Consider the following 25,387-nt stretch of genomic DNA (forward strand, 5'->3'; position numbering starts at 1 on the left):
CGTTGACGCAATTTTGGGCAGTGTATTTTCCTTGTCATGTTCTTGCTGTCCAGGGGGCGTATAGTTCGACAGCTGAGGTGTGTCGTTGTAGTGAAATCTTGTGTTCTGTAGTCGTTTTACTGGTTGTGTGCAGCGGAACTGATTTTGTTGTTGGTCGGTCGACTGTACGTCGGCTGAGTTGCCTGTCGATAGACAGGCTGCCTGTCTCACCTAAACGGGAGTTATTGTTACAATCCCAGGCCGACCCTTGGAAACGTTTGAGCGCCATTCCTAGTGTGTTACGTGGTAATTTCCCTGTTTGGGTTTTAGTTATTTCGTTGACGTGTGGCCTTCAGCCAATTATCAATATCTCTTAAATTAATGTTCTTGTCTTGCCCGTAAGGCATGAGATTGTTTTTCTTTTATATGGGGCCTTCAGTTGAACTTTACATGAGATATTTTATGATAAGGCCTTCTGCCTTTTAAATTGAAACTCTTTTTCTAGGCCTTAAGCCGTTAAACCATTTTGTTGATATGTGGCCTTCAGCCGAATATTAATATGTCTTAAATTAAGGTTCTTGTCTTGCCCTTAAGGCATGAGATTGGTATTCTTTATAGAGGCCTTAACACGAATTTTACATGAAATGTTCTAGGATATGGCCTTCTCCCTTTTAAAATTGAAACTCTTCTTTCTAGGGCTTAAGCCGTTAAATTATTTGCTGGTGTGCGGCCTCAAGCCGAGTTTTAATATCTCTTAAATTAATGTTCATGTCTTGCATAACATTGTTAGGCTTTTGTATGGGGCCTTCAGCCTAAATGTGCATGAAATGTTTTAAGATAAGGCCTTCTGCCTTTTGATTGAAACTCTTCTTGTTGCTTAATATGCGGCCTCCAGCTAAGTTCCAATAAAATTAAATTGCTAAGGCCTTCAGCCTGTTCAGATTGAAGATTTAGAAAATATTCTTGGGTGAAACCTCCAGAAGAATCTTGTATTTCAGTTTCTTGCTTGGGCCTTGTGTCTTGGATTTTGAGTGTGGCCTTCTGCCGATCTAAAGTTAATCAAAGGAGGTCGATTAAAGTTTTGAGTGTTTTGGCATCCTTGTTGTAATATTGTGCGTTGATAAATAAAGTTTGTATGTTGAGTGCAACTGACAGCAACTTATTTTGACCCCTTTCCATAACTTAACCCGCTCTGTCCTGCTAGCCCAGGCATTTCAATGTCCTTTATTGCTTACAGAAGACGCATCTTTCTCTATTGTAAACGATCCTCCCGCGAGAGGTTCGAGTCCTCCCTCGGACATGTTTGTGTGTGTGTTGTTCTTAGCATAACTTAAGATAGTGTAAGTCTAGAGACCGATAATCTCTGCAGTTTGATCCCTTAGGAATTCACACACATTTGAATATTTTTTGAACATACATCACGCACCGTAAAAAACAAACATGATATTATACACGTCGGCTACAATCCAACAATACCCACAAATCTTACCACATGGATTTGGGTAAACCGCCGAACCTAAATATGCCCGACTTCGCACATGAAGGGGATTTACCGACCGATACGCTCTGAGCAATTTCAAGTACTCTGGGAATTTACTACTTTTTAATTTCAACGTTTATACAGAGTGTTTCAAAAATAGGTGCATAATTAACGTATTCCCGATATGTAGACAATACCGTTTATTGACACAAATGTTTGCAAATGTTTAGTTTCCTACTTATTGCCTTTTAAACAGTGAAATTCACCAGAATGTTTTTCTTCCCTCAGTTTGTTGCCTTTACAGACGACGATCAGAATGTTCCCGCTGGAATAAAAGCCTCACATCGGCGTCTCGTGGCCCTGGGAACCTTATCCCAAATTCGAGAAGCACTGTGTATTTCCTCACAACTTGCAAAAATTCGATTCCAAAGGAAATCTCGAGCAATGGAGACGAATACATGGGTGATTTAAATGGTCCTACATGTAGAAATCAAGAGGGCTGGAACTGTTGAGCGTGGAGACCAAACTATTGGGCCACGTCTACCTATCCATCTACTAAGAAGCATTCGAGCTAAGTACCGGCGAGCTGGACAACTCCATTATGCAGGAGCGACACAATGGAAAAATTGAGCTTGTTGACGAATGCCTTCAAAAGCGTGTGGTATTGCGTTTTCCAGGAAGTTTGTGTATGCCTGCCCCGTAATTCTATTCTTTACTTGTGTACGTAAGGTCCAACTAATCGATCCCCAGTCATATCGGTCCACATCTTGAGAGAGAACCCGCACTTACTGATCAAATTGAACAACTGTATGTGCTCCTTCATATGTGCACACATGCTGATTGTGGAAGTTTGTAGTGCCATTTTCGTGTGAGCTATGATTCATCTTTGAATAAAGATGGGAAAGCTCAGAGTTGTTGCACATCGTTGCGAGAACCACTGGCAGAACGCAGCCCGCGCAGGGTAATATGCTGTTGACGGGACCTATACACACCACGAATGATTTATCTGGGCCTTCTCGACCATTTAGTAACCGAAGGGAGTGGTTCAGTACGTCCCAACTATTGATGGCAACGATCTATCGATGTACTGAAAACATCGATAGTTTGAGTAACTAACATCGATATTTGTACGTTTGCATCTATCCTTCACATAATGATTGATCTCGCAACACTATAACCAATGTTCACTAAAACTCTAACTTTCGTGTGCTTATAGGATGAGTTATGTGCACAGATCCACGGTCTCCTTCCATACATACCAAGTTGTAGATCTTGGTCATTCCCTCCCAAACCAGTATATGTAAGTTTCTGATATGTATTCACTGTGGGTACCTCTTCTAGTACAAGACGATAAGCCAGATTAGTACGGCCATCAGCTTTGCGGTACATGAAGTGTATTTCTGTCAGTTGCTGATTTGAGTACATGTTGAACGTCAAGCACAACACTCAGTATACTGTGCATCTACGAACTTACTGTCATTCTAACATCTTCTGCCACGGCAGCTACCTGCGGTGTAAACGAAGTGTCAAAAAATGCATCTCCTCAAAGCCTACCTACTTCATGTAAAAAATTGCGTTTGAGCGGTATTTGTTTTTTTGTTTTTTTTTTTTTTTTTTTAAATAGGTCATTCGAATCAAGTACGAAGCTTACGACATTTCGGAAATAGCAGATACTGGGAAGACAAATACAGAGTCGAAAGGTTTATCCTTTAAGCGCCTACCTATTTTGTTCATACAAAATTAAATAGGTGTGATATATAACAGTCAAAACGGTTGCCTTTGCATCATGTACTGAATCCAGGACATTCAGAGAAAACACTAGGAAATCAGATGAGGTATCAGTAAGTTCATGATTCTTGAAAAATATTTGAAAATTTAAAAAATGTAAAATGTCGATCAAGTGTTTTGTGAAATGATTTACTAAATGTAAGAATAAAATAGATTAGAGAAACAGTTGACTAACGTTTGAATGATGCATGGAGATATTTACACCAATTGAAGTACGTCAAATATTTCTCTAATTTATTTCACTTCTTTCTTTTGGACAAATTATTTAAAAAAAACATTTCACCAATTCATTTTTCAAAATTTTCACTGTCTAACTGTGGGAACACATATCTGAAATTCTCCCCTTTATTTTTGAAACACCCCGTATAAAGAGAGACAGACGAAGATCAGGCACGTATGTAATATTATATGCAGACTACCAAGAAGTCCAAATGAATTGCAAAAAAGATGTAGATGAAATGAATAGTCAGAAATCGATGTGATACAGTAAATACTTACCGAGACTTCGTGTTGCTACCCTTATTTGCCACGAAGTGCGACAAACAAGTATGAAGTGTAAGTTAATGCAGAAAGGTAGGAAAAAATTCTGATTATGCACTAATGCAATATAAGTAGTGTGCTGCTTGACATTGTCACGTCGGCTATAAATCACTGGAAGTTGCACTGCAAAGCGACATAAAATGAAACGAGCACCTAAGGTCGGTTGTAAGGAAGGTTCGAGACAGATGTCGCTTTATTCGGAGAATTCTGGGAAATGTAGCTCACCTATAAAGGAGATCACTGGCTGACCCAGTCTTCAGTACTGATCGAGCGTCTGAGATGCCCAGCAGGTCGCATTAAAGCAAGACATCGAAGCAATTCAGAGACGTGCTGCTAGGGTCAAAGGCAAGTTGGATCAACACGCGAGTATTATGGATATGCTCCACGAACTAAAAGAAAGTTCCCTAAGGGAGATTATGTACCTTTAAGGAAATATAACTGACAAGATTTAGAGAATCGACATTTGTGACAGACTGCGGTATGATCCATCTACCAGAAGCTTGCATATCGCGTAAGGACCAGGAAGACAAGAGAAATCAGGGGCGTACGGAAGCATAATACATCGCTCTTCCCTACCTCCATTTGCGAGTGGAACAGGAAAGAGAGCGACTATGAGTGGAACAAGACACCCTCCACCATATTCCGTGTTCTGGAGTTTGTCGAGTATGTATGAATATGTAGATGACTTCACCCGATTCCCAAGCATAGTATACTTGTATATAAGCCAAAGGCGACCGCGCGACGCCGCTCGACCGCCGTCTCACCCTCTCGCATATGACACACTTCGTGATGTATATATGGAGACTGAAGCGACGAATGAAAATTTGCACCAAAGCTGAGATTTGGACCCAGGTCTCCAGCTCGCTACGCGAAAGTGCCAACAATGAGGGTGGCGCTGTGGTTAGCGCATCTGCCTTGTGATCAGCAGACCTCACAGTTCGAATCTCGTTGTACAAATTTTCATTCGTCATTTCAGTCTGCATATAAACATCATTGATACCTGTGACTTGAAAAGGTCTCTGGAACCATATATTTTCATTTGGCTTCGTTTCGATGTGGTGTATACGGGTATTCGTTGAGCACACTGATCATGTCTCTGTAGCTGTCACCCTACCAGACCTTGGAGTCTCTACTCCTGCCACCAGGAGCTCCACAACAGGCCTGGCATCGCCGGGCTAGTGCACCCCGCTCTAGCCCTCCCACGAAGGGAACTGAACCTCGGTCGCCGGCCACTGTGCCCGAGCGGTTCTAGGCGCTGCAGTCTGGAACCGCGCGACCGCTACGGTCGCAGGTTCGAATCCTGCCTCGGGCATGGATGTGTGTGATTTCCTTAGGTTAGTTAGGTTTAAGTAGTTCTAAGTTCTAGGGGACTGATGATCTCATATTTCAAGTCCGATAGTGCTCAGAGCCATTTGAACCTCGGTCCGCTGCATGCAGTAACACATTCCGACCGCTCAGCTGTGGAGGAGGACAACATAAACATACAGAAAATATATCACGAACGTCCGATATATCGTGGAAATGTATCTACAGTTTTGATATATCGTCCGTGTAATAAAATTGTCACTTTAGTAAACGAAAATAATGCAGTATCCCATGACTACAGTATTAGTAAGTCACAAATCAGTCAGCTTATACAAACACTTGAGCGTGACGATTGGTAGTGATTCGAAATGGCAATGACCACGTAAGTGAAAGTCGTACGTAAAACGGGTGGCGTACTTCGGTTCATTGGTCTGAGTAAGTCTACAAGGACATTGCTTATAAATCACCCGCATTTCGTGTCCTAGATTATTACTTAAGCATATGGGAACCATGCGAGATGGGACTATCAGGAGATACTCAACGTGCACAAAGAAGGGCAGAATGGGAGAGAGTCAATGATATGCACAAATATCATGCGAAAGTTTATTTGCAAAAGTTTTAAGAGCCAGCTGTACATGAAGAATCTAAGGATGTACCGTAGCCCCCCATTTACCGCCCCCGTAAGGACTGAGCAGACAAGTTGAGAGTAAGTGCAGAGTGTACAGAGGTGGTTAGGCAATCATTCTTTCCCCGCTGTACCGGCGACTGGAACGGTGGAACTGAAAGAAGCCCTATTGAATGTTAGAGATGGAAGTAACCTCTGCCATGCACCTCACACATGTTTGAAGAGTAGTGATGTAGATGGTGGAGTGTAAATATCGATATCAGTCATACAAACTATCGATATTTCCAGTATACCGGTTAATCGTTGCCAGACATGTTTCGAAGTACTGAACAAGTCCCCCGTGTTCTGATATGATCGAGAAGTCCCTAATGAATAAAAGTGTTCGTAAGGTCACTTAAACCTTGCTAAGATTGCCAGTAAGGTGAGGTAGCTCTCTGTTGGAAGGAGTGCCTTGAAACGCAGTCTGGCGTCAGCCGAGGTGCACCCAGCGCCGCCGCCTCTCTGGTGGGTGGTGGGGGGAGGTTCAGTCGAGTACTTAAACCACCGCGGCGCGACCGCAGCTTCCACTCTGCTAACGGCCGTAGTAGCAGCAGCAGCATCGCCAGAAGCATGCAGTTCGCGGTTCTCCTGATCAACGTCATGTGGGGGGCTGCCCTGGCCTATCCCATGAAGAATAAATATGGTGAGTGCTGCCATTGAGCCTGTCCTGCAATCATGGACATGAAAGCGATAACCATATGGCTTTACAGTGTTTTGTGTCTGGTTGGAGCCTAAATCTCTGTTTTCATAATTGTTCTGAAATCCAAACTCTATGAAGCACCTCCAAGCATTCCACCCTCGAATAGCACGTAGAAAACAACCAACAGCTAAATCTTTATGTCCGTGCTGTGATTTATTTTCGCGATGACCTATCCTTCTTCTTTAAGTGGGACGTGACAAACTAGCTTGTCATTCGGAGGAGAAAGTTGTTGATTTAGTAGTAATGAAATGCGCTTTTGTTTGAAAAACTGCCTTTCCAACTTGCCTAACATATCCGTCGCACCCTGTCCCGTATTTCGAGATAACGTAAAATGAACCGCTCTTCTTTGAACTTTTTCGATGTCTTTTATCAGTTTTACCGGATAAGTACCATATATTACGGAGCAATACCATAGAAGAGTAGAAACAACGGTGGCGTAAATATTAGATTGTTGTGTAAGTTCCGTAAGTTCAATAAAGCAACAAATACACATAAAAAATTTAACTATCAATAACTTACTCTCCTTGATTATTTACAACAGTCTGCCAATACTGGGGTGGCTACTCGATTCCACGATTGTACAAAGCACGTGTTTTTGAGGCGAAGAAATCGTCCTGTTCCTTGAAGGTTGTTCGATAGAAAGCGGAAAAGTTAAATATCTGAGGGTGCAAGATCAGCTGAGTAAGGTGGGCGCGGAATGGCTTCCCAAATCAACTGCTGTACAGTGTGTTTTGTCAGTCTAGCAGAATGTGGGCGGGTGTCAGCGTGCTGCAGCATCACTTCACACCCTCTTCCTGGTCGTTGTTCTTGAACTGAGTCTGCAAAGACGTCTGAGTTGTTGACAATAAATGTCAGCAGTGGCGGTCACACCTCGGGGAAGCGATTCACAGTACACCACAGCGTTGCTGTTCCACCCGGGCCACAACACTCTCTCTTGTGGATGCGCGCAGACCTGTACAAGGGAGTTACTGCTTTGCTTGGGCTCAACCAATTTCTTTCCTTCCCTTATGTTAGCATAGAGACACCATTTATCGCCACCAGTAACGATACAGGACAGAGATCGCCGGTGTTGTTCATGTAGCAATTGATGACGAGCAAGCAGAGATGCACACATGCTCACCCGCTGACTTTTGTGATTTTGGCTTAGAGTATGTAGAACATGCACACCCGATTTTTTAACTTTCCCCATTGCACGCAATTATCGCTTGGCGATGGAATGATCACAGTATATCAGTTTTGCCAGTTCGCGAGTACACTGATTTGGAGTAATGCGGTTAAAGGGTCTTTATCAAACCCTTGAGTGCGAAGAGTCGCTAATGTCAAAATGATCCTCCTTGAAACGAGAAAACCCTTTTCTTGTTGCACTCTGACCAGTGGCATTATCCCCATGCACGGCGCAAATGTTTCTGGCTGTCTCCGTTACTGCTACCGCTCTATTGATCTCAAACAGAAGAATATGTTGAAAATGTTCCGATTTCTCCACTTGGCACTCCATTTTCTAGCGTCCGCAGCTCCTCTCACAATCTCTAAATGACAATATTACAGTATGTAAATGCATACAGCAACAGTGAACCACAAATAAAAAATGACAATCAAAAAATAAACCCATAGCAACTGGGATGCCAGCACGCAAACCGAAAACGTTACTAACTTATGCATCTGGCCGAGCGGTTCTAGGCGCTACAGTCTGGAACCGCGCGACCGCTACGGTCGCAGGTTCGAATCCTGCCTCGGGCATGGATGTGTGTGATGTCCTTAGGTTAGTTAGGTTTAATTAGTTCTAAGTTCTAGGCGACTGATGACCTCGGATGTTAAGTCCCATAGTGCTCAGAGCCATTTGAACCATTTTTTTAACTTATGCACCAGTCTAATACTTTTAAGAGTTCTGCTAATGAAAAGGAATTTTTTGTTCACGTTCACTATAAAATTTTCTATACGATCATTCCAATGCAGGCTGTTCTAATTCTGATCAACAGGTATGTATTTGAATCGGCAACCCCTAAGCTTGTGTCATTTATAATATAACAAAGATAACGGAATTCACCTTGTCCTGGTGTCGAGAATCTCACACTCTCTGTTGCTCTGGATCGACTGTTACTTCACACACAATAGGATATATCATCTAAAAATATTGGACTTTGGTTTGACTTAGTATAGACTTCAAGAGGCGGTAGACAGCTAACTCATTCGGAAACATGTTCAGAGGCAAGTTTAAATGGTTCAAATGGCTCTGAGCACTATGGGTCTTAACTTCTGAGGTCATCAGTCCCCTAGAACTTAGAACTACTTAAACCCAACTAACATAAGGACATCACACATAGCCATGCCAGAAGCAGGATTCGAACCTGCGACCGTAGCGGTCACGCGGTTCCAGTCTGTAGTGGCTAGAACCGCTCGGCCATTCTGGCCAGCAGACAAGTTTACATTATGCCCCAAATCATTGGTATACGCCCTCCAGTCGCATTAATGTGACCGTCTGTCAAAAGCCTGAATAACTCCGCTGCAACAAATGCAGGAAAAAAGTCAGTGTGGTTCTAGAAGATTCGCTAGGTTTCTCGGTTGAGGATCCATGGCGTGAACAGCCCGATCGAGGTAGTTTCACAGATTCCCGACTGGGCTTAAATCCGAGGAGTGTGGTGGCGAGCTGAGTACACTGAGCTCATCCTGCTGCTCTTCAAAGCACGTACGTACACTGTGAGCAGTGTGACTCGTTGCACTGTCCTGCTGGTTGATTCCATAGTGCCGAGGAAAAACAAACCCATCTAGGGGTGGGCATGATCCACAAGGATAGATGCTTGTATTGATCCGTTTTGCCTTCCAGACTGATGACATCACCCAGGGAATGCCTTCTGACGATTGTTCTAGGTTGTTCACTTTGAGATGTTTCACACCGTATGCGCCAATGGCCATCTGTCCAACAGGGGCATAAAAAGTGATTCATCTGAAAAGGCCACCTGTCGTCATTCAGTGGACGTCGAATCGCGATACTGGAGGGCAAATTCCAGCCTTCGCCCTCCATGAACAGCTGTCAGCATCTGCATGAACCAGACTTCTGCTGCAGAGGTCCATACACAGCAACGTTCGCTGAGCAGTAATGGGCGACACACTGTTAGTAGTTCCTGCGTTTATCTGGGTGGCCAGTTGATCAACAGTTGGACATCTGTTCCTACCTAATTGCCGCTCATCCCTGTTATTTATAGCCCATGATGCTCCACGGTTGCCTCGGCGCCGGTTTCCGATAGCACAGTTTTGTGATTCACAATGTATTTCAACCACGGTGGCAAGCCAACAGTTTACAATATCTTTAGAACGCATCTGAAAGAACAGACACCAGATTTAATCCGCAGCTACGATACATATTACAATTGAAGGTTGAGGAGCAAGTAAGGTTCAAGGCGCTTCAGTCCGGAACCGCGCTGCTGCTACTGCCGTAGGTTCGAATCCTGTCTCAGGCATGGATGTGTGATGTGAGTGTGTGGGTGCTATTCTGTCATTCTGCACAACGAATTAATCTGAGATGTACCCTTTACCCTGTGGCTCCTGCAAGATGCAATTTCCACCCGCACACTACTACAGAAGTCAGACAGACGCTCCTATCGTTCTAAAGAGAAATGCCTGAAAAACTTACAGCAATAAATATCTTCTGGATTCGTCCGCTGTAAGGTTATGACACAAAAATTCACAAAATTTCTTACGTAACTAGTGGGATACGTGGGTACTGGAGTAGTGCTAGTTAGTGTAAGGAAAACATGAAACTAACGGAAATTATTATTTATTTTGCAAAAATTCTGAGAAATCACAGTGGCACTTTAGGTATGAACTCAACAAGTTATTTCCGGGCTCTTTTCTGAATGTGAAGTTACCTATTAAGGGTAGGATTCGCTAATGAAATATCTATACAAAGTTTCAACTTGTTGTTGACTTGGCAGAATGGCTGAGAGCTACACCTACTCAACTTGAATAATTACCCGTTAGAATGTTGCTAGCTCCGGTCGAGGCTGTTGTGTGTGAAATGCAATGAAGTGTACTGTTGTGGAGGAAATATTAGGCTCGCAAGAGCTGTAGCGCACAATACCGTAAGCTGCAATGACTGCTGTCTGCGCCGCTCACTGCTGACAAATAAGGTAACTCTCGTTCTATCTGGATTGACCTTTGCCAATCAAACTCTCCCTACGCCTTGATGAAGTCAAGGACTCCTATTCGCCCCTAGTCTAACTATTGGTGTGGTACACCGCTCAGATAACCAGTCCACTGCGATGCCACTCAAAAATTCGCTTGCAGGCGTTTAACTATAACTCTGTCCATTCACACTGCACAATAAGTGTGGCGGCCAACACAGTGAACAACGCTTCATCACAAGGACTCAATATATAGTCGCACTCCGATTCACTCTCAACAGAGGTGCTCTCCCAGTGAAGTACTGAGGAGAGACTTGTCCTCGCTCTTTGAGTACATGTACGAGTGCGCACGCTCTCATTACGTGTTCTCACTCCAAGAGTGACAACGGAACGGCCTCACTCCATGCCAGACGTGAAGGGCTATATCTTTTGGTCTCTTCCATTACTCCTTGAGCTCAAGGCATCAGAAATATTGTCTGCCAATCAGCATTGCTCTTCTAAAACGGGAGAATGACGTTTCGTTTAAGGCGACCAATCCAGAAATCTGTAGCATCGGCGTTTGGCGTTCGCTATCTCCCTGTGAAAATCTCTGAAACTGTGTGCTATATTTGTAAAGAATGCGTAGGCTGGGCGCTCCCACACAATGTAGTGGAATTTGCTTTTAAGCCGAACACGGGGTCATTCTTCCTTTCACTAGGGCAAACGCTGTCTGCTCTATGGGCGGTCACTGGCCGACATAGATAGGCTGTGTCGTCCTCTGAAGGGACCGGCCCCCAGGCATGCGGTTTGAGTCTCCCAAACTAAAATCTCCTGTGACCGTAGTGTCTGGAATGTATGTGTGTACGCCAGTCTCGAGTATTTCAACCATGGTGTGCTTAATTGTTATTTGCATATCGTTTACATGAATTCATACAACACTGACTATACCTTATTGAGTTTGGGTTCGAATGATGCATCTTGATGTGCGGAATATGATTGTGAGGGCGGAATATGTAAGCAATGAAGGTCAGGAGACCACTACGTCTTTCATACCTCCCTCCTTCTGACGAAATTTTTGTCTGGGGTTTGTCAATGCCGAGGAAAACATTGACAAAGTCAGGAAAAAATTGTTCTTTTAGATTTTCCAATAAACTTTTCTCAGCCATTCTTAACAATTTTTTCTAATGATTTCTTTATAGCTATTGTTTCTAATATTTTTTAAATTTATGTTTTGTTGTTAGGCAAATATAGACTTTACAATGGTTGTTATTCTTTGTCGTTGCCAGTACGTGTCTCTGTTTTCCTTTTTCATTTCCAAAAATTGTTTTTACAATATTAATTTTTCTAAACTCGTTAGTGCACAGTGTATCATGTTTTAGTATGGTTACATCTTCTCTTTAGTTAAGCTTCGCGTGTATGTTTGCAAAAGTTCTGTTGTGTGACTTTATTTGATTTATTTAGGCATTATTTGTGTCACTGTTTGAAGAAGTATTTTTTCTTTATTCTATCGTCTTTCAACTTATTACTAAACAAAACCTTTTTTATACAAAAAAACTAACTTGACTTTTCAGGGAATTTTGAGATTATCTACTTATACTAATTAATTTTCTTTACATAATATTTTAAGGTCTCTATGAAATTATGGGCTTTGCATATATGATAAAATAATGACTTTTACAAAAAAGGAAAAAAATACTTTTACAAATATATCATTTTCTTAACTCTACATTTGTATTTTATTAGTTTTTTTGTTTTTGTTTTGTTTTGTGCTGCGTCAGTTTCTGTGCTCAACGATCCTCACTGAAATACTGGAAGGCGTCGACTCATTTGTATGGGTGTCACAATTCATGAGAAAAGCACTCTACCATGCGATGCTGACTTACTTGTTGACATTGTCATCACAGAGTTGTAATTTTACCTGATAATGATGACTGTGGTTTACTGGATAAACAGTGATGTCTTGGTACTCTATTGCTGTCACACCTGGGACAGTATGGCAGTTCGATGATTGTAGTTGACTACCAATGATCATCACCCAATATTGTGCTGTGACAGCTTGGTACTTCACACCTGGTTCGGTATGGCAATTTGATGATGTGGTATGGAGAATACTGTTCATTTTGCTGAATTTATTTCTAGATAATGTTGGTTGGTACTACTGAATATTCTGTTTGCCGTTCACTTGTATTTGTTTGACTATTCAAGGTTTATTTTTGGAGAGGTGGTTGTAGTAGTTTCCATGCCTCAAAGTTCATGGAAAGACTTTTGTAGCAATTTGCTTTGTAGGATAGGAGAGAAAGGTATCTTGCTGTCTTCTGCTATTCTTCATCTTGCATCTTCTGTTCTTCTCTTCTTTCTTGCATTCTTCTGTTCTTCTTGGGCTAGGATTATGTGAATTTTTAATGTAGGACTGATATAGGATTTGTAGGATCTGACTGTCTTTCCAAATGTTACTTGATGAGTTTGTAGTTCTTAGTAATTTTTTGTACCTTCATTGTCTTCTCGGCGTATGACGATTCTCCCCACGCTCTTCCGTTGTGTAGCAGTGTCATGACATATGAAATGTCAATGCTGCGCGTTGTCCTCCTGAAATCCAACCTGGTTGCAACCTGCATTTCCAGTGTGACGTTGGTCTTCATGTTGTTGTTATTGCCCTAAGTGCTTTCTCAACATGTCTGTACCCTCTCCATTGCTATCTCGAAGCATTTGGTGTTAAGGGAGTTGGTGATTGGTGTTGGTGGCAATGTCCCTCTGATGTGGAGAGAAAATTTATTTATTTATTTATTTATTTATTTATTGTTCCATGGGACCAAATTAAGGAGAAGTCTCCATGGTCATGGAACGAGTCAATACATGGAATTATAACACAATAGAAGAAACAGATAAAATGAAATACAAAAAACATATTCAGGCGATAAGTCTTAAGTTCCCCGCTGAATTTTTTAGCTCTTTCAGGAGCTCCTCGACACAACAGAAGGAGTGAGCCATGAGGAAACTCTTCAGTTTAGACTTAAAAGAGTTTGGGCTACTGTTATAATTTTTGAGTTCTTGTGGTAGCTTATTGAAAATGGATGCAGCAGAATACTGCACTCCTTTCTGCACAAGAGTCAAGGAAGTGCATTCCACATCCAGATTTGATTTCTGCCTAGTATTAACTGAGTGAAAGCTGCTAACCCTTGCGAATAGGCTAATATTGCTAACAGCCAACGACAATAAAGAAAATATATACTGTCAGGGCAATGTCAGAATTCCCAGACTGTTGGACAGGGGTCGACAAGAGGTTTTCGAACTTACACCACATATAGCTCAAACAGCCAATTTTTGAGCCAAAAATACCATTTTTGAATCAGAAGAATTACCCCAAAAAATAATACCTTACGACATAAGTGTATGAAACTATGCGAAGTAGACTACTTTTCGTGTTGAACTGTCACTTATTTCAGATACCGTTCTAATGGTAAAGAAAGCAGCATTTAGTTTCTGAACAAGATCCTGAACATGGACTTTCCACAACAGCTTACTATATATCCAAACGCCTAGGAACTTGAACTGTTCCGTCTTGCTTATAATATGCCCACTCTGTCTGATTAAAATATCGGTTCTTGTTGAATTGTGAGTCAGAAACTCTAAAAAAAGAGTCTTACTGTGATTTAGCATCAAATTATTTTCTACAAGGCACAAACTTATTTCATTAACTACATTATTTGATACTGTTTCAATATTACACACAAGATCCTTCACTACCAAGCTGGTGTCATCAGCAAACAGAAATATTTTTGAATCACCTGTAATACTAGAAGGCACATCATTTATATAAATAAGAAACAGCATCGGCCCCAGCACCGACCCTTGGGGAACGCCCCACTTAACAGTGCCCCATTGGGACTGAACATCACTACCACTCTCATTATTGCGGAGAATTCCCTTCTGCTTTCTGTTCTTAAAGTAAGAGGCGAACCAATTATAAGCTACTCCCCTTACTCCATAATGGTCCAACTTCTGCAGTAATATTTTGTGGTCAATACAATCAAAAGCCTTCGTTAAATCAAAGAAAACACCTAGCGTTCGCAACCTTTTATTTAATCCGTCCAAAACCTCACAGAGAAAAGAGAATATAGCATTTTCAGCTGTCAAACCGTTTCTAAAACCAAACTGTACATGTGACAGCAAATTATGTGAATTTAAATGCTCCAATAGTCTTGTATATACAACCTTCTCCATACCTGTACCAAACACCGATGGCATAGAAATAGGTCTAAAATTGTCAACATTATCCCTGTCTCCCTTTTTATAAATTGGCTACACTACCGAGTAGTTTAATCGGTCAGGAAACTGACCATTCCTAAAGGAAAAGTTACAGATATGGCTAAGTACTGGGCTAACATACATAGAACAATACTTCAGTATTCTGCTAGATACCCCATCATATCCATTAGAGTTCTTGGTCTTCAGTGATTTAATTACTAACTCAATCTCTCTCTTGTCAGTATCATGAAGGAGCATTTCAGGTGACAGTGTCGGAACACTTTTTTCTAAGTGCGCTATGTGATTCCCTGTTGGACTAGGTTTCTATTTAGTTCACCTGCTATACTCAGAAAGTCATTATTAAATATTGTACATATACACGACTTATCAGTAACATGAACGTTCCTACTACGCACTGATTCTATATCCACGACCTGTCTCTGCAGACCAGCCACTTCCTTTACGACTGATCATATGGTTTTAATTTTATCCTTAGACTTAGCTGTTCTATCTGCATACCACATACTTTTTGCCTTCCTAATAACATTTTGAAGCACCTTACAATACTGTTTGTATTGGGCTGCTGCATTTAGATTTTGGCTGTTTCTAACGTTTTGATATAATTGCCACTTTGTTCTACAAGATATTCTTATCCCTCTAGTCAGCCACCCAGGCTGCCTGTTTGTGCTAGTACCCTGTTTTAAACGTTCTAACGGAAAGCAACTTTCAAAGAGCACGAGAAAAGTCTTGAGAAAAGCATTATATTTATCATCTACTGTATCAGCACTATAAACATCTTGCCACTCTTGTTCCCTGATAAGGTTTACAAAGGTCTCTACAGCAACTGGATTTAACATGTGTTGCAGCACAAAAATCTTTTAGAGTTAAAATTTGAGCCTCATGATCTGAAAGGCCATTCACCCTTTTTGCTAACAGAATTCCCCTCTAGTAATGAGGAATGAACAAAAATGTTGTCTGTGGTTGTTCTACTGTTCGCTTGCACTTTCGTTGGAAAGAATACGGTTTGCATAAGATTATATGAATTAAGGAGGTCTACCAGCATACTTTTCCTTGCACAATTACTTATACAATTAATACTGATGTCACCACATATAACTAACTTTTTGTATTTCCTATAAAGTGAACCAAGAATCTATTCTAGCTTTAGCAAAAATGTTGTGAAATCGGAGTCTGGGGATCTATAAATAACAACAGTTAGAAGTTTAGCTCCACTAAATTTAATCACACCTGCACAACATTCAAACACCTTTTCAGTGCAGTACTTTGAAACATCAATTGACTCAAATGGGATGCCATTTTTCACGTACATGACTACTCCCCCACACCGCAAAGAGCTCCTAGAAAGGCTGCCAGCCAACCTGTAGTCTGGTAAAGCAAGCCTCTGAATTATCTCCTTATTTAAGAAGTGTCCAGATATACCAATAATTTCAGAGTCAACATCTACAAGCAGTTCACTAACTTTATCTCTAATATCTTGTATATTTTGATGAAATATACTAGTTCCCTCGTTACTCGGATACCTAAGCTTTGTCGACTGTGGTTCCTTTGTTAGAGAGACTTCCATTAAGCAGGTATACCTATCAGTTGACTTCAATCTAAAAAAGGTGCAGCTCTAACACCCACTACTGCAGGAATTTTGCCATGAGTGATCCCACCACCCCCAGCTAAAATGTTTTCTTTTACATAAATAACAAGAGATTTTGACTCTATACAATGCAATGCTTATAAAAATGAAGAAAATTATTATTTATTTCTCATATGATAATTTAATTAAAGTATATATCTATCATTTTTATAGCCTACCACTTCTTCATTCTTTTAATTGCTGTGTACCATTTATTGTTTGTGTGCATGTTGTAGTGTACTTGATACTACAAGAGACTGTTAGTATGTATTGTGTCTCTTTGTCTTTTAATTAATGTGTTATTTTGTAGATTCTTAATTTATTTTTTGATTTAGTGGTTAGTACACGATTTGCGATTGCCCCTCTGTCTGCTTCCCTTTCTTCTCTTTTACCATTTCTTTCATTCACATTCTTTTAGGTGGCTCAAGTGGTAGATGCCAATAGTTGTATCTGTGTTTGGGTTCGTTATCTCTACAGCATTTTCGTGAGCGATCCTGGAAATTATCATTGGCCCTTTACAGATTGCAAAAAACTTTTTGCATTTATTTTGACTCTTATGTGAAAGGTTTTTTTTGGTCATCAGTCTACTGACTGGTTTGATGCGGTCCGGCACGAATTCCTTTCCTGTGCTAACCTCTTCATCTCAGAGTAGCACTTGCAACCTATGTCCTCAATTATTTGGTTGACGTATTCCAGTCTCTGTCTTCCTCTACAGTTTTACCCTCTACAGCTCCCTCTAGTACCATGGAAGTCATTCCCTCATGTCTTAGCAGATGTCCTATCATCCTGTCCCTTCTCCTTATTAGTGTTTTCCACGTATTCCTTTCCTCTCTGATTCTGCGTAGAACCTCCTCATTCCTTACCTTATCAGTCCACCTAATTTTCAACATTCGTCTATAGCACCACATCTCAAATGCTTCGATTCTCTTCTGCTCCGGTTTTCCCACAGTCCATGTTTCACTACCATACAATGCTGTACTCCAGACGTACATCCTCAGAAATTTCTTCCTCAAATTAAGGCCGGTATTTGATATTAGTAGACTTCTCTTGGCCAGAAATGCCTTTTTTGCCATAGCGAGTCTGCTTTTGATGTCCTCTTTGCTCCGTCCGTCATTGGTTATTTTACTGCCGAGGTAGCAGAATTCCTTAACTTCATTGACTTCGTAACCATCAATCCTGATGTTAAGTTTCTCGCTGTTCTCATTTCTACTACTTTTCATGACTTTCGTCTTTCTTCGATTTACTCTCAAACCATACTGTGTACTCATTAGACTGTTCATTCCGTTCAGCAGATCATTTAACTCTTCTTCACTTTCACTCAGGATAGCAATGTCATCAGCGAATCGTATCACTGATATCGTTTCACCTTGTATTTTAATTCCACTCCTGAACCTTTCTTTTATTTCCATCATTGCTTCCTCGATGTACAGATTGAAGAGTAGGGGCGAAAGGCTACAGCCTTGTCTTACACCCTTCTTAATACGAGCACTTCGTTCTTGATAGTCCACTCTTATTATTCCCTCTTGGTTGTTGTGCATATTGTATATGACCCGTCTCTCCCTATAGCTTACCCCTGCTTTTTTCAGAATCTCGAACAGCTTGCACCATTTTATATTGTCGAACGCTTTTTCCAGGTCGACAAATCCTATGAAAGTGTCTTGATTTTTCTTTAGCCCTGCTTCCATTATTAGCCGTAACGTCAGAATTGCCTCTCTCGTCCCTTTACTTTTCCTAAAGCCAAACTGATCGTCACCTAGCGCATTCTCAATTTTCTTTTCCATTCTTCTGTATATTATTCTTGTAAGCAGCTTCGATGCATGAGCTGTTAAGCTGATTGTGCGATAATTCTAGCACATGTCAGCTCTTGCCGTCTTTGGAATTGTGGGGATGATGCTTTTCCGAAAGTCAGATGGTATGTCGCCAGACTCATATATTCTACACACCAACGTGAATAGTCGTTTTGTTGCCACTTCCCGCAATGATTTTAGAAATTCTGATGGAATGTTATCTATCCCTTATGCTTTATTTGACCATAAGTCCTCCGAAGCTCTTTTAAATTCCGATTCTAATACTGGATCCTATATCTCTTCTAAATCGACTCCTGTTTCTTCTTCTATCACATCAGACAAATCTTCACCCTCATAGAGGCTTTCAATGTATTCTTTCCACCTCTCTGCTCTCTCCTCTGCATTTAACAGTGGAATTCCCGTTGCACTCTTAATGTTACCACCGTTGCTTTTAATGTCACCAAAGGTTGTTTTGACTTTCCTGTATGCTGAGTCTGTCCTTCCGACAATCATAGCTTTTTCGATGTCTTCACATTTTTCCTGCAGCCATTTCGTCTTAGCTTCCCTGCACTTCCTATTTACTTCATTCCTCAGCGACTTGTATTTCTGTATTCCTGATTTTCTCGGAACGTGTTTGTACTTCCTCCTTTCATCAATCAACTGAAGTATTTCTTCTGTTACCCATGGTTTCTTTGCAGCTACCTTCTTTGTACCTATGTTTTCCTTCCCAACTTCTGTGATGGCCCTTTTTAGAGATGTCCATTCCTCTTCAAGTGTACTGCCTACTGCGCCATTCCTTATTGCCGTATCTATAGCGTTAGATAACTTCAAACGTATCTCGTCATTCCTTAGTACTTCCGTATCCCACTTCTTTGCGTATTGATTCTTCCTGACTAATGTCTTGAACTTCAGCCTACTCTTCATCACTACTATATCACTACTATATCTGCTCCTGGGTACGCCTTACAACCCAGTATCTGATTTCGGAATCTCTGTCTGACCATGATGTAATGTAATTGAAATCTTTCCATATCTCCCGGCCTTTTCCAAGTATACCTCCACCTCTTGTGATTCTTGAACAGGGTATTCACTATTACTAGCTGAAACTTGTTACAGAACTCAATTAGTCTTTCTGCTCTTTCATTCCCTGTCCCAAGCCCATATTCTCCTGTAACCTTTTCTTCTACTCCTTCCCCTACAACTGCATTCCAGTCGCCCATGTCTATTAGATTTTCGTCCCCCTTTACATACTGCATTACCCTTTCAATATCCTCATACATATTCATGTGTGAAAGGTAATGAGTTTTTATGAATACCTTTTGGCCCGGTTGAAGTGTTTCTTTGTGGCGGATTTGTCTTGAGTGATCTTACGTCTCATTGTTGCTCAGCGAATGTTTTGTAGGCCAGAAGCGACGATTTATCTATGTTGCTTTCGGGGAATAATTGGAAATTTAATGATTTATTTTATTTTTTCTGGTGGATCTATATTCTTTAATACTGTAATTGGTGGATAAGTCGTGGTACTATGTGGTGTCTCATTAATTACTTCTTGGAATTCTCGTAGATATAGGTCCCACGTACAATGGTTCTTTCTACAAAATAGTCTACAAAGTGTTCCCAAATCTTTCATGGTATATGCGGCCGGATTTCCACTTGGCTTATGTTTGGAAATAAAGTTGGGTTTGATTTTTAATTTGTCTAATGTGTTTTTCCAATGCACTGATCTGTATTGGGGGCCTATTGTCTGAGGTGATTCTTTTCACTCTCCCAACTTGTTGTATAAAGTCCTTTTGAAGTGCTTTGCTAATTGTAAATCCAGTGGCTTTCTTTAAGGGTGTAAGTGTAGTGTATTTTGATGCTTGTTCAATTACAACAAATACGTAAGTGAAGCCTTCCATTGTTCATGGAATTGGACCATAAATATCGATTGCAGCAATCTGTCTTAATTTATCAGTGATAATTGGAAACATTGGGTGTCGTGACTGATATGTCACATGTTTTGACTGTATGCATTTTTTACAACTTTTGAGAACGCGTCGAATACATCGCTCCATATTTGGGAAGTGTACTGTTTGTTTCATTTTTAGATAGCTTTTCTTGGGTCCAAAATTACCAGTGCTAAAGTGGGTATACCAAATGTATTTATTAATAAGTTCGGCAGGGCTGCATGCTAACCATTGTGCAGTATCATTATTACGTTTGAAAAATAGGATATTATCTTTTACTATGAAACTTTTTTCTAATTTCTGTGATGGTGTTATCGGTAAGTTGGTGTTTAATCTTGAGGAGGGTCTGATCTTTCTTTTGTTCGTCAGATAAATTTTTTAAAGCATTTGTGATAAAATTTTCGAATGGTACGTTTTTTGGATAATGGATAGTCCATTCTTCATCTTCAATGTTGATTTTCTGGTCCTCTGCCATTCTCTGTGGTGAACGAGACAATGCATCGGCCAGAATATTTTCAGGTCCTGGTATGTATCTGATTGAAAAGTCATACTCCTGCAGTACTTGCATCCATCTTGCCAAACGTCCGTGGGTTAATTTGGAGGAGATTAAAGACTCTAATGCTTTATGGTCTGTGTATACTTGTGTTTTTCTGCCAAACAGAAAATGTCGTAATTTTTGAAATGCCCATACTATGGCTGGAGCTTCTAATTATGTTATAGAATAATTCTATTCTGCTTTCGATAGTACTCTACTTGCAAAGGCTATTGTTTTATGTATTTTCTTACAGTTTTCCTCAATATGTTGAAACAGTACCGCCCCTAGCCCGGTCTTTGCACTATCAGTTACTAGACAGAACTCCTGACTTAAATCTGGGTGTGATAAAATTGGAGCATTACTCAATGCCTCCTTCACTTATGAAATTCTTCATCTGCTTGTTTATCCCACATCCAGCGTGTGTTTTTTCCTGTCAGCTCACACAGTCTGGTGCTGCAAGTGTGTCTATCCATTAAAAATTTTTGTAAAAATTTATCAACCCCAAGAATCCCCTTAGACTTTTCTTGTTGTAGGGAGTAGGAATATTACGAATAGCGTCTATCTTCTTCTCGTCTGGCGTTATACCTTTTGCAGATATGTTATGTCCTAAACATTTAATTTCTGATTTTGCAAAATGCGATTTAGTTATGTTGACGGTGACCCCATGTTTTTTCATAATTTGTAGGAAATTATCCATTATATCATTATGTTCTGCCCAAGTTGCCTCCACCACAAGAACGTCGTCCACATAGCAAGTAATTTTCTGAAGTACGTCGCGATTCAGTATACAATTCACACCGCTAATAAAGGCAGCTGACGAAATTTTGAGGCCAAACGTTAAACCTTTGACTTGGTAGCAACGACCAAAGACAATAAAGGCTGTGTGTTTTCGACGGGAAGGCTCTAATTCTATTGACCAAAAACTTGAACCCAAATCGATGGATGAAAAAATCTGTACTCCATGAAACTTCTGAATCAACTCTTCCAATTTCTCTGGTCTATCTGTTTCCGAAATTATAATTGTACTTATTTGCCTTGAATCGAGTACCAAACGTATGCGCCCATCCTTCTTGCTTACAACGTGTAAGGGTGAATTATATGGTGACTTGGCGGGTTCAATTATGTCATCATCCAACATTTTTCTGATTTCGAGAAATACTTGCTCTCGATAACTATATGGTGTAGAATAAGGTGGTACAAAAAAGGGTTTATGGTCTTTGACTTCAAATTTGTATTGATAATCTTTAATGCTACCTGTCTTTGGTGCAAATACCTCCGCATGTGATCTCAGTATGCATTCTAAATTTCTTTATCATGGAACGAAATATCATCTATTTCCTCTATCTTCTTACTAATTTCTTGATGAATTTCTTCTATTATTTTTGTTGGGAGTGGGTCAAGGTTTTCCTCAAACTTATAACTAGGGTGTCTCTCCTCCTCTATTTCATTCCCTTCTTGACTTAAATCCAATTGTTTTACTTTTCCCTGTTCTTTTTCATCGTTCAAAGTTTGAATAAAACATAGTATTACATCATCTATTGTTACGCAGCCTTGTGGTATGCAAATGTGAACCTTACGTTCATTAATGAAATCTACACCGATTATCATATCAGCTGTAAGTTTTGGTACGATTATAAAATTGTTTCCAAACTCCTAACCTTGGCAGTTGAATGAAAGACGTTTTTCGTATTTCACCTCTGTTGCATTTTTTCCTAAGGCTCCAAAAACTCTTATCCTTTTTGTCCTTAAAATCGGTAATTCTTTCCCTCTATTGCACCTTTCAAATAGGCTTTCTCATATAACCGTCACTTGACTCCCACTATCTATGATTGCTTGTGTCGTGATTTCACCAATGTTTATCTTTAATATGGGTTGCATAATTGTGGATTTTAGGATTTCCTTTTCTTGCATCAAATCCTCTGCTATAGATTCATAGCTTAACCTGTGGATAATTGTACCTTCCCTTAGTGTTTGTGTTTGTTTTGGTGTTAACTCGGTGAGCAAAACCGTTTGCGACCTATCTACCTCTTTTCGTCTGTTTTCGAGTTCCTGTCTCTCCTTTTCCTTCATTTCCAAACATTCCCGAATGTACTCTCTCTCTCTATCTCCTCATAGTCACCCATGATGTGTACATTATACGTCTTTTGTGTTCGTGGCGTCTGTGTTCTGTTTTTATCTAGGATACTCTGCTCTGTTTTATCGCGTTCATTTACTTGCTTCTCGTCAAATATATTTCTAAGTCAGGTTAACAGTTCTTCATCGCTTAGTTCTTTAATACACGTGAGTGGTGGCAGTTCATCCTCGCTTTCAGAATTTTCCCATTCTATGCTGTTTTGCCAGGCTATGTAGCGTAATTCAAATGTATCTGTCCCTGCATGTCTGAATTTTGGCTATTTTCAGTTTTTTTCTAATTTTGATCTAGCTACTTCCAAAACATGAATGTCCTTTTTTGATTGTTTTAATGACTGGACGTCAGTTTGCCTAACCTCTTCCGGATTTTCCCGTCAATCTTTGCGTTTTTCAGGATTTGGTGGCCTAATTTCTACTTCTGGTTTCCCTTTGCTATGTTGTTCTTGTCTTTGTGGACCATAATTTCCTCGGTAGTTATTCGCACCCTGGTGTCGCCAGTTGCTGTTTATAACATCGTGACCTCTTTCAAAGTACCCTCGACCGTTGGCATTTTGATTCCTAAACCCATATCCGCCACTGTATGAGTATCCATTACCGTTCCTATTTCGGTACCAATTATTCCGGTTATCGTTTCTATGCCAATTGTCTCCATTGTGCCACTGTCCTTGTCTGTTAAATTGCCTGAAATTATTGGTGTTAGGATTACGATTATTATTATTATTGGAATATTCGTTCCTAGTCCTCTCCTTTTGCTTTTCCCTTTCCTTTCTTTTTTCTTTCACCTCGTCTTCTTTAAACATAAATTCAAGTTCCCTTAAAACCTCTTTGAATTCTTCGGTATTTTCAGTTTTTCCTACTGTCGCCTGTTGATACTTTACCGGTAATTTCATTCTACACAGACGTATCAGCTTCCGTTACTGTATGGTTTGTCTAGGCATTGATTCTTTTTGTCCATTGTATCAAAGAATTCTACCACGCTTTTCTTTCCTGAGTTTTCATGTGGTGTCATCTGAAGTAACTCGTATTTAATTTTGTTTTGCGCCTCGTTGGACCAATATCTTTGGAGAAATGCTGTTATGAACTGTAGGTAAGACGTACAAGTAGCCGCGATCTTTTGCATCACCTCTGCTACTGTCCCTGACATGTGTTCACAAATGAAGTCAAGTTTGTGAGCTACGCTCCAGTGGTTTGGTAAGACTACTTGAAACCGATCGACGAATGTGCGTGCATGCAAGCTACCGCTTTCTTCCTTGAAATGTTGAAATTTTCTAACTGTAAGGAAGTGGTCTGTATCATATCTACTCATAAATCCAGTTTCTGGCTGATTCATGGACTCAAATAATCTGCCACTGCTTGGTGTCGTCGTGTTTATTCTCTGGTAATCTTCTGTCTGTCTGCCTATTCTCAATTTCCTGACTCATATCCGCGTCATGTCGTATCATTGGTGAACAAAAGTGTTGTTCGTTCGCGGTATAGTACTTGTGCTGCTACTATGTTGTGTCATTGGATTTACTGGTTCAGTTGCCTGTCTTTCGATTGGTATCGGCTGAATGTATGTGTTCCGTTTTTCTAGATACTGTGCCTGGTCCTGTGGCATGTCATGTATTACTTTAATCGGGGTTTCTGTTTCTATTTCTGCGCGAGTCTAGCCTTGGTTCTACTTGAACTTTCTTAGACGGCGCGTATTCGTGTACTGAATTAATGCTTGACGTTTCAGTTGTTTCGCTACAGGTGTAATCGGTCTCGATCTTTTCTTCGATAGTTTGTATCAACTCTATTCGAAGCTTTTCAAACTGATCTTTGTTTTTAAGTTCTATTTTATTCATCCGCTGATCATATTTTTTCAGTGCAACCATTGCGGCCTTGCTTTGAATTGCTTGTTCTTCCGAAAATTTGTATTGCTGTTCAAGTGGCTTTTTTCGTAAAACGTTCCACCTTTCTTTCAACGTTTACGATGTCCAATTGGACCTTGTCCACGTCAGTGCCTAATTGCTGCTGACCTTGTGTCAGTACCTGAATTCTTTCTCTAGATTATTTCGCGTCTTTGTTTATCTGAGTGATCTGACGATCAATTCTGGCGATCCCTTCTTCCATCTGGATTTTAACCTGTTGGATCTGTGTCTTAGTCTCTTGTCTCAAGTTCTGATTATCCTGTTTCAATTCCTGATACTGTTTTGTAATCTGTGTATTAATAGTATTGATATCCTGATTCTGTTTCGTCCTACCAGCGTTCATTTTTTGTAGCACCTCCACGATCGCGTCCTGTCCTGCAATACTATCTTCTGCTCAATTATGTATTCTCAATCTATTGTTTTCTACTCGGTCAGTTACGTCGTTTACTGGGCTATACTGTGGCGTTTCTAAGTTTGATAACTGGAATAACCCGTGCTGTCTGTGTTGAGGAATAGTTGCGTTTGTAATTGAACCATTACGCGGCGCAAACAACTCCGCATTCTGCCCTCTCTGTTGTGTATGTCTTGTGTTTGCAGGTACAGTTGCGTCTGCTACGGAACCTTTTCGTGGCGCTCGTAACTCCGCAAAATTCA

At 40.5% G+C, this 25,387-nt stretch overlaps 1 protein-coding gene across 1 annotated transcript in view; it reads left to right on the top strand.

Moving 5' to 3' along the window:
• The first annotated feature begins 6,305 nt into the window (after window positions 1–6,305).
• LOC124711965 overlaps window positions 6,306–25,387 on the top strand; it is a 91,463-nt gene continuing 72,381 nt past the window's right edge. Inside the window, exon 1 of the mRNA XM_047242248.1 lies at window positions 6,306–6,399. Within this exon, the coding sequence (XP_047098204.1) occupies window positions 6,327–6,399 (73 nt within the window). The 5' untranslated portion in view covers window positions 6,306–6,326. The remainder of the gene's footprint in view (window positions 6,400–25,387) is intronic.

Source organism: Schistocerca piceifrons, chromosome 8, assembly GCF_021461385.2.
Source record: "Schistocerca piceifrons isolate TAMUIC-IGC-003096 chromosome 8, iqSchPice1.1, whole genome shotgun sequence".
NCBI lineage: Eukaryota > Metazoa > Arthropoda > Insecta > Orthoptera > Acrididae > Schistocerca > Schistocerca piceifrons.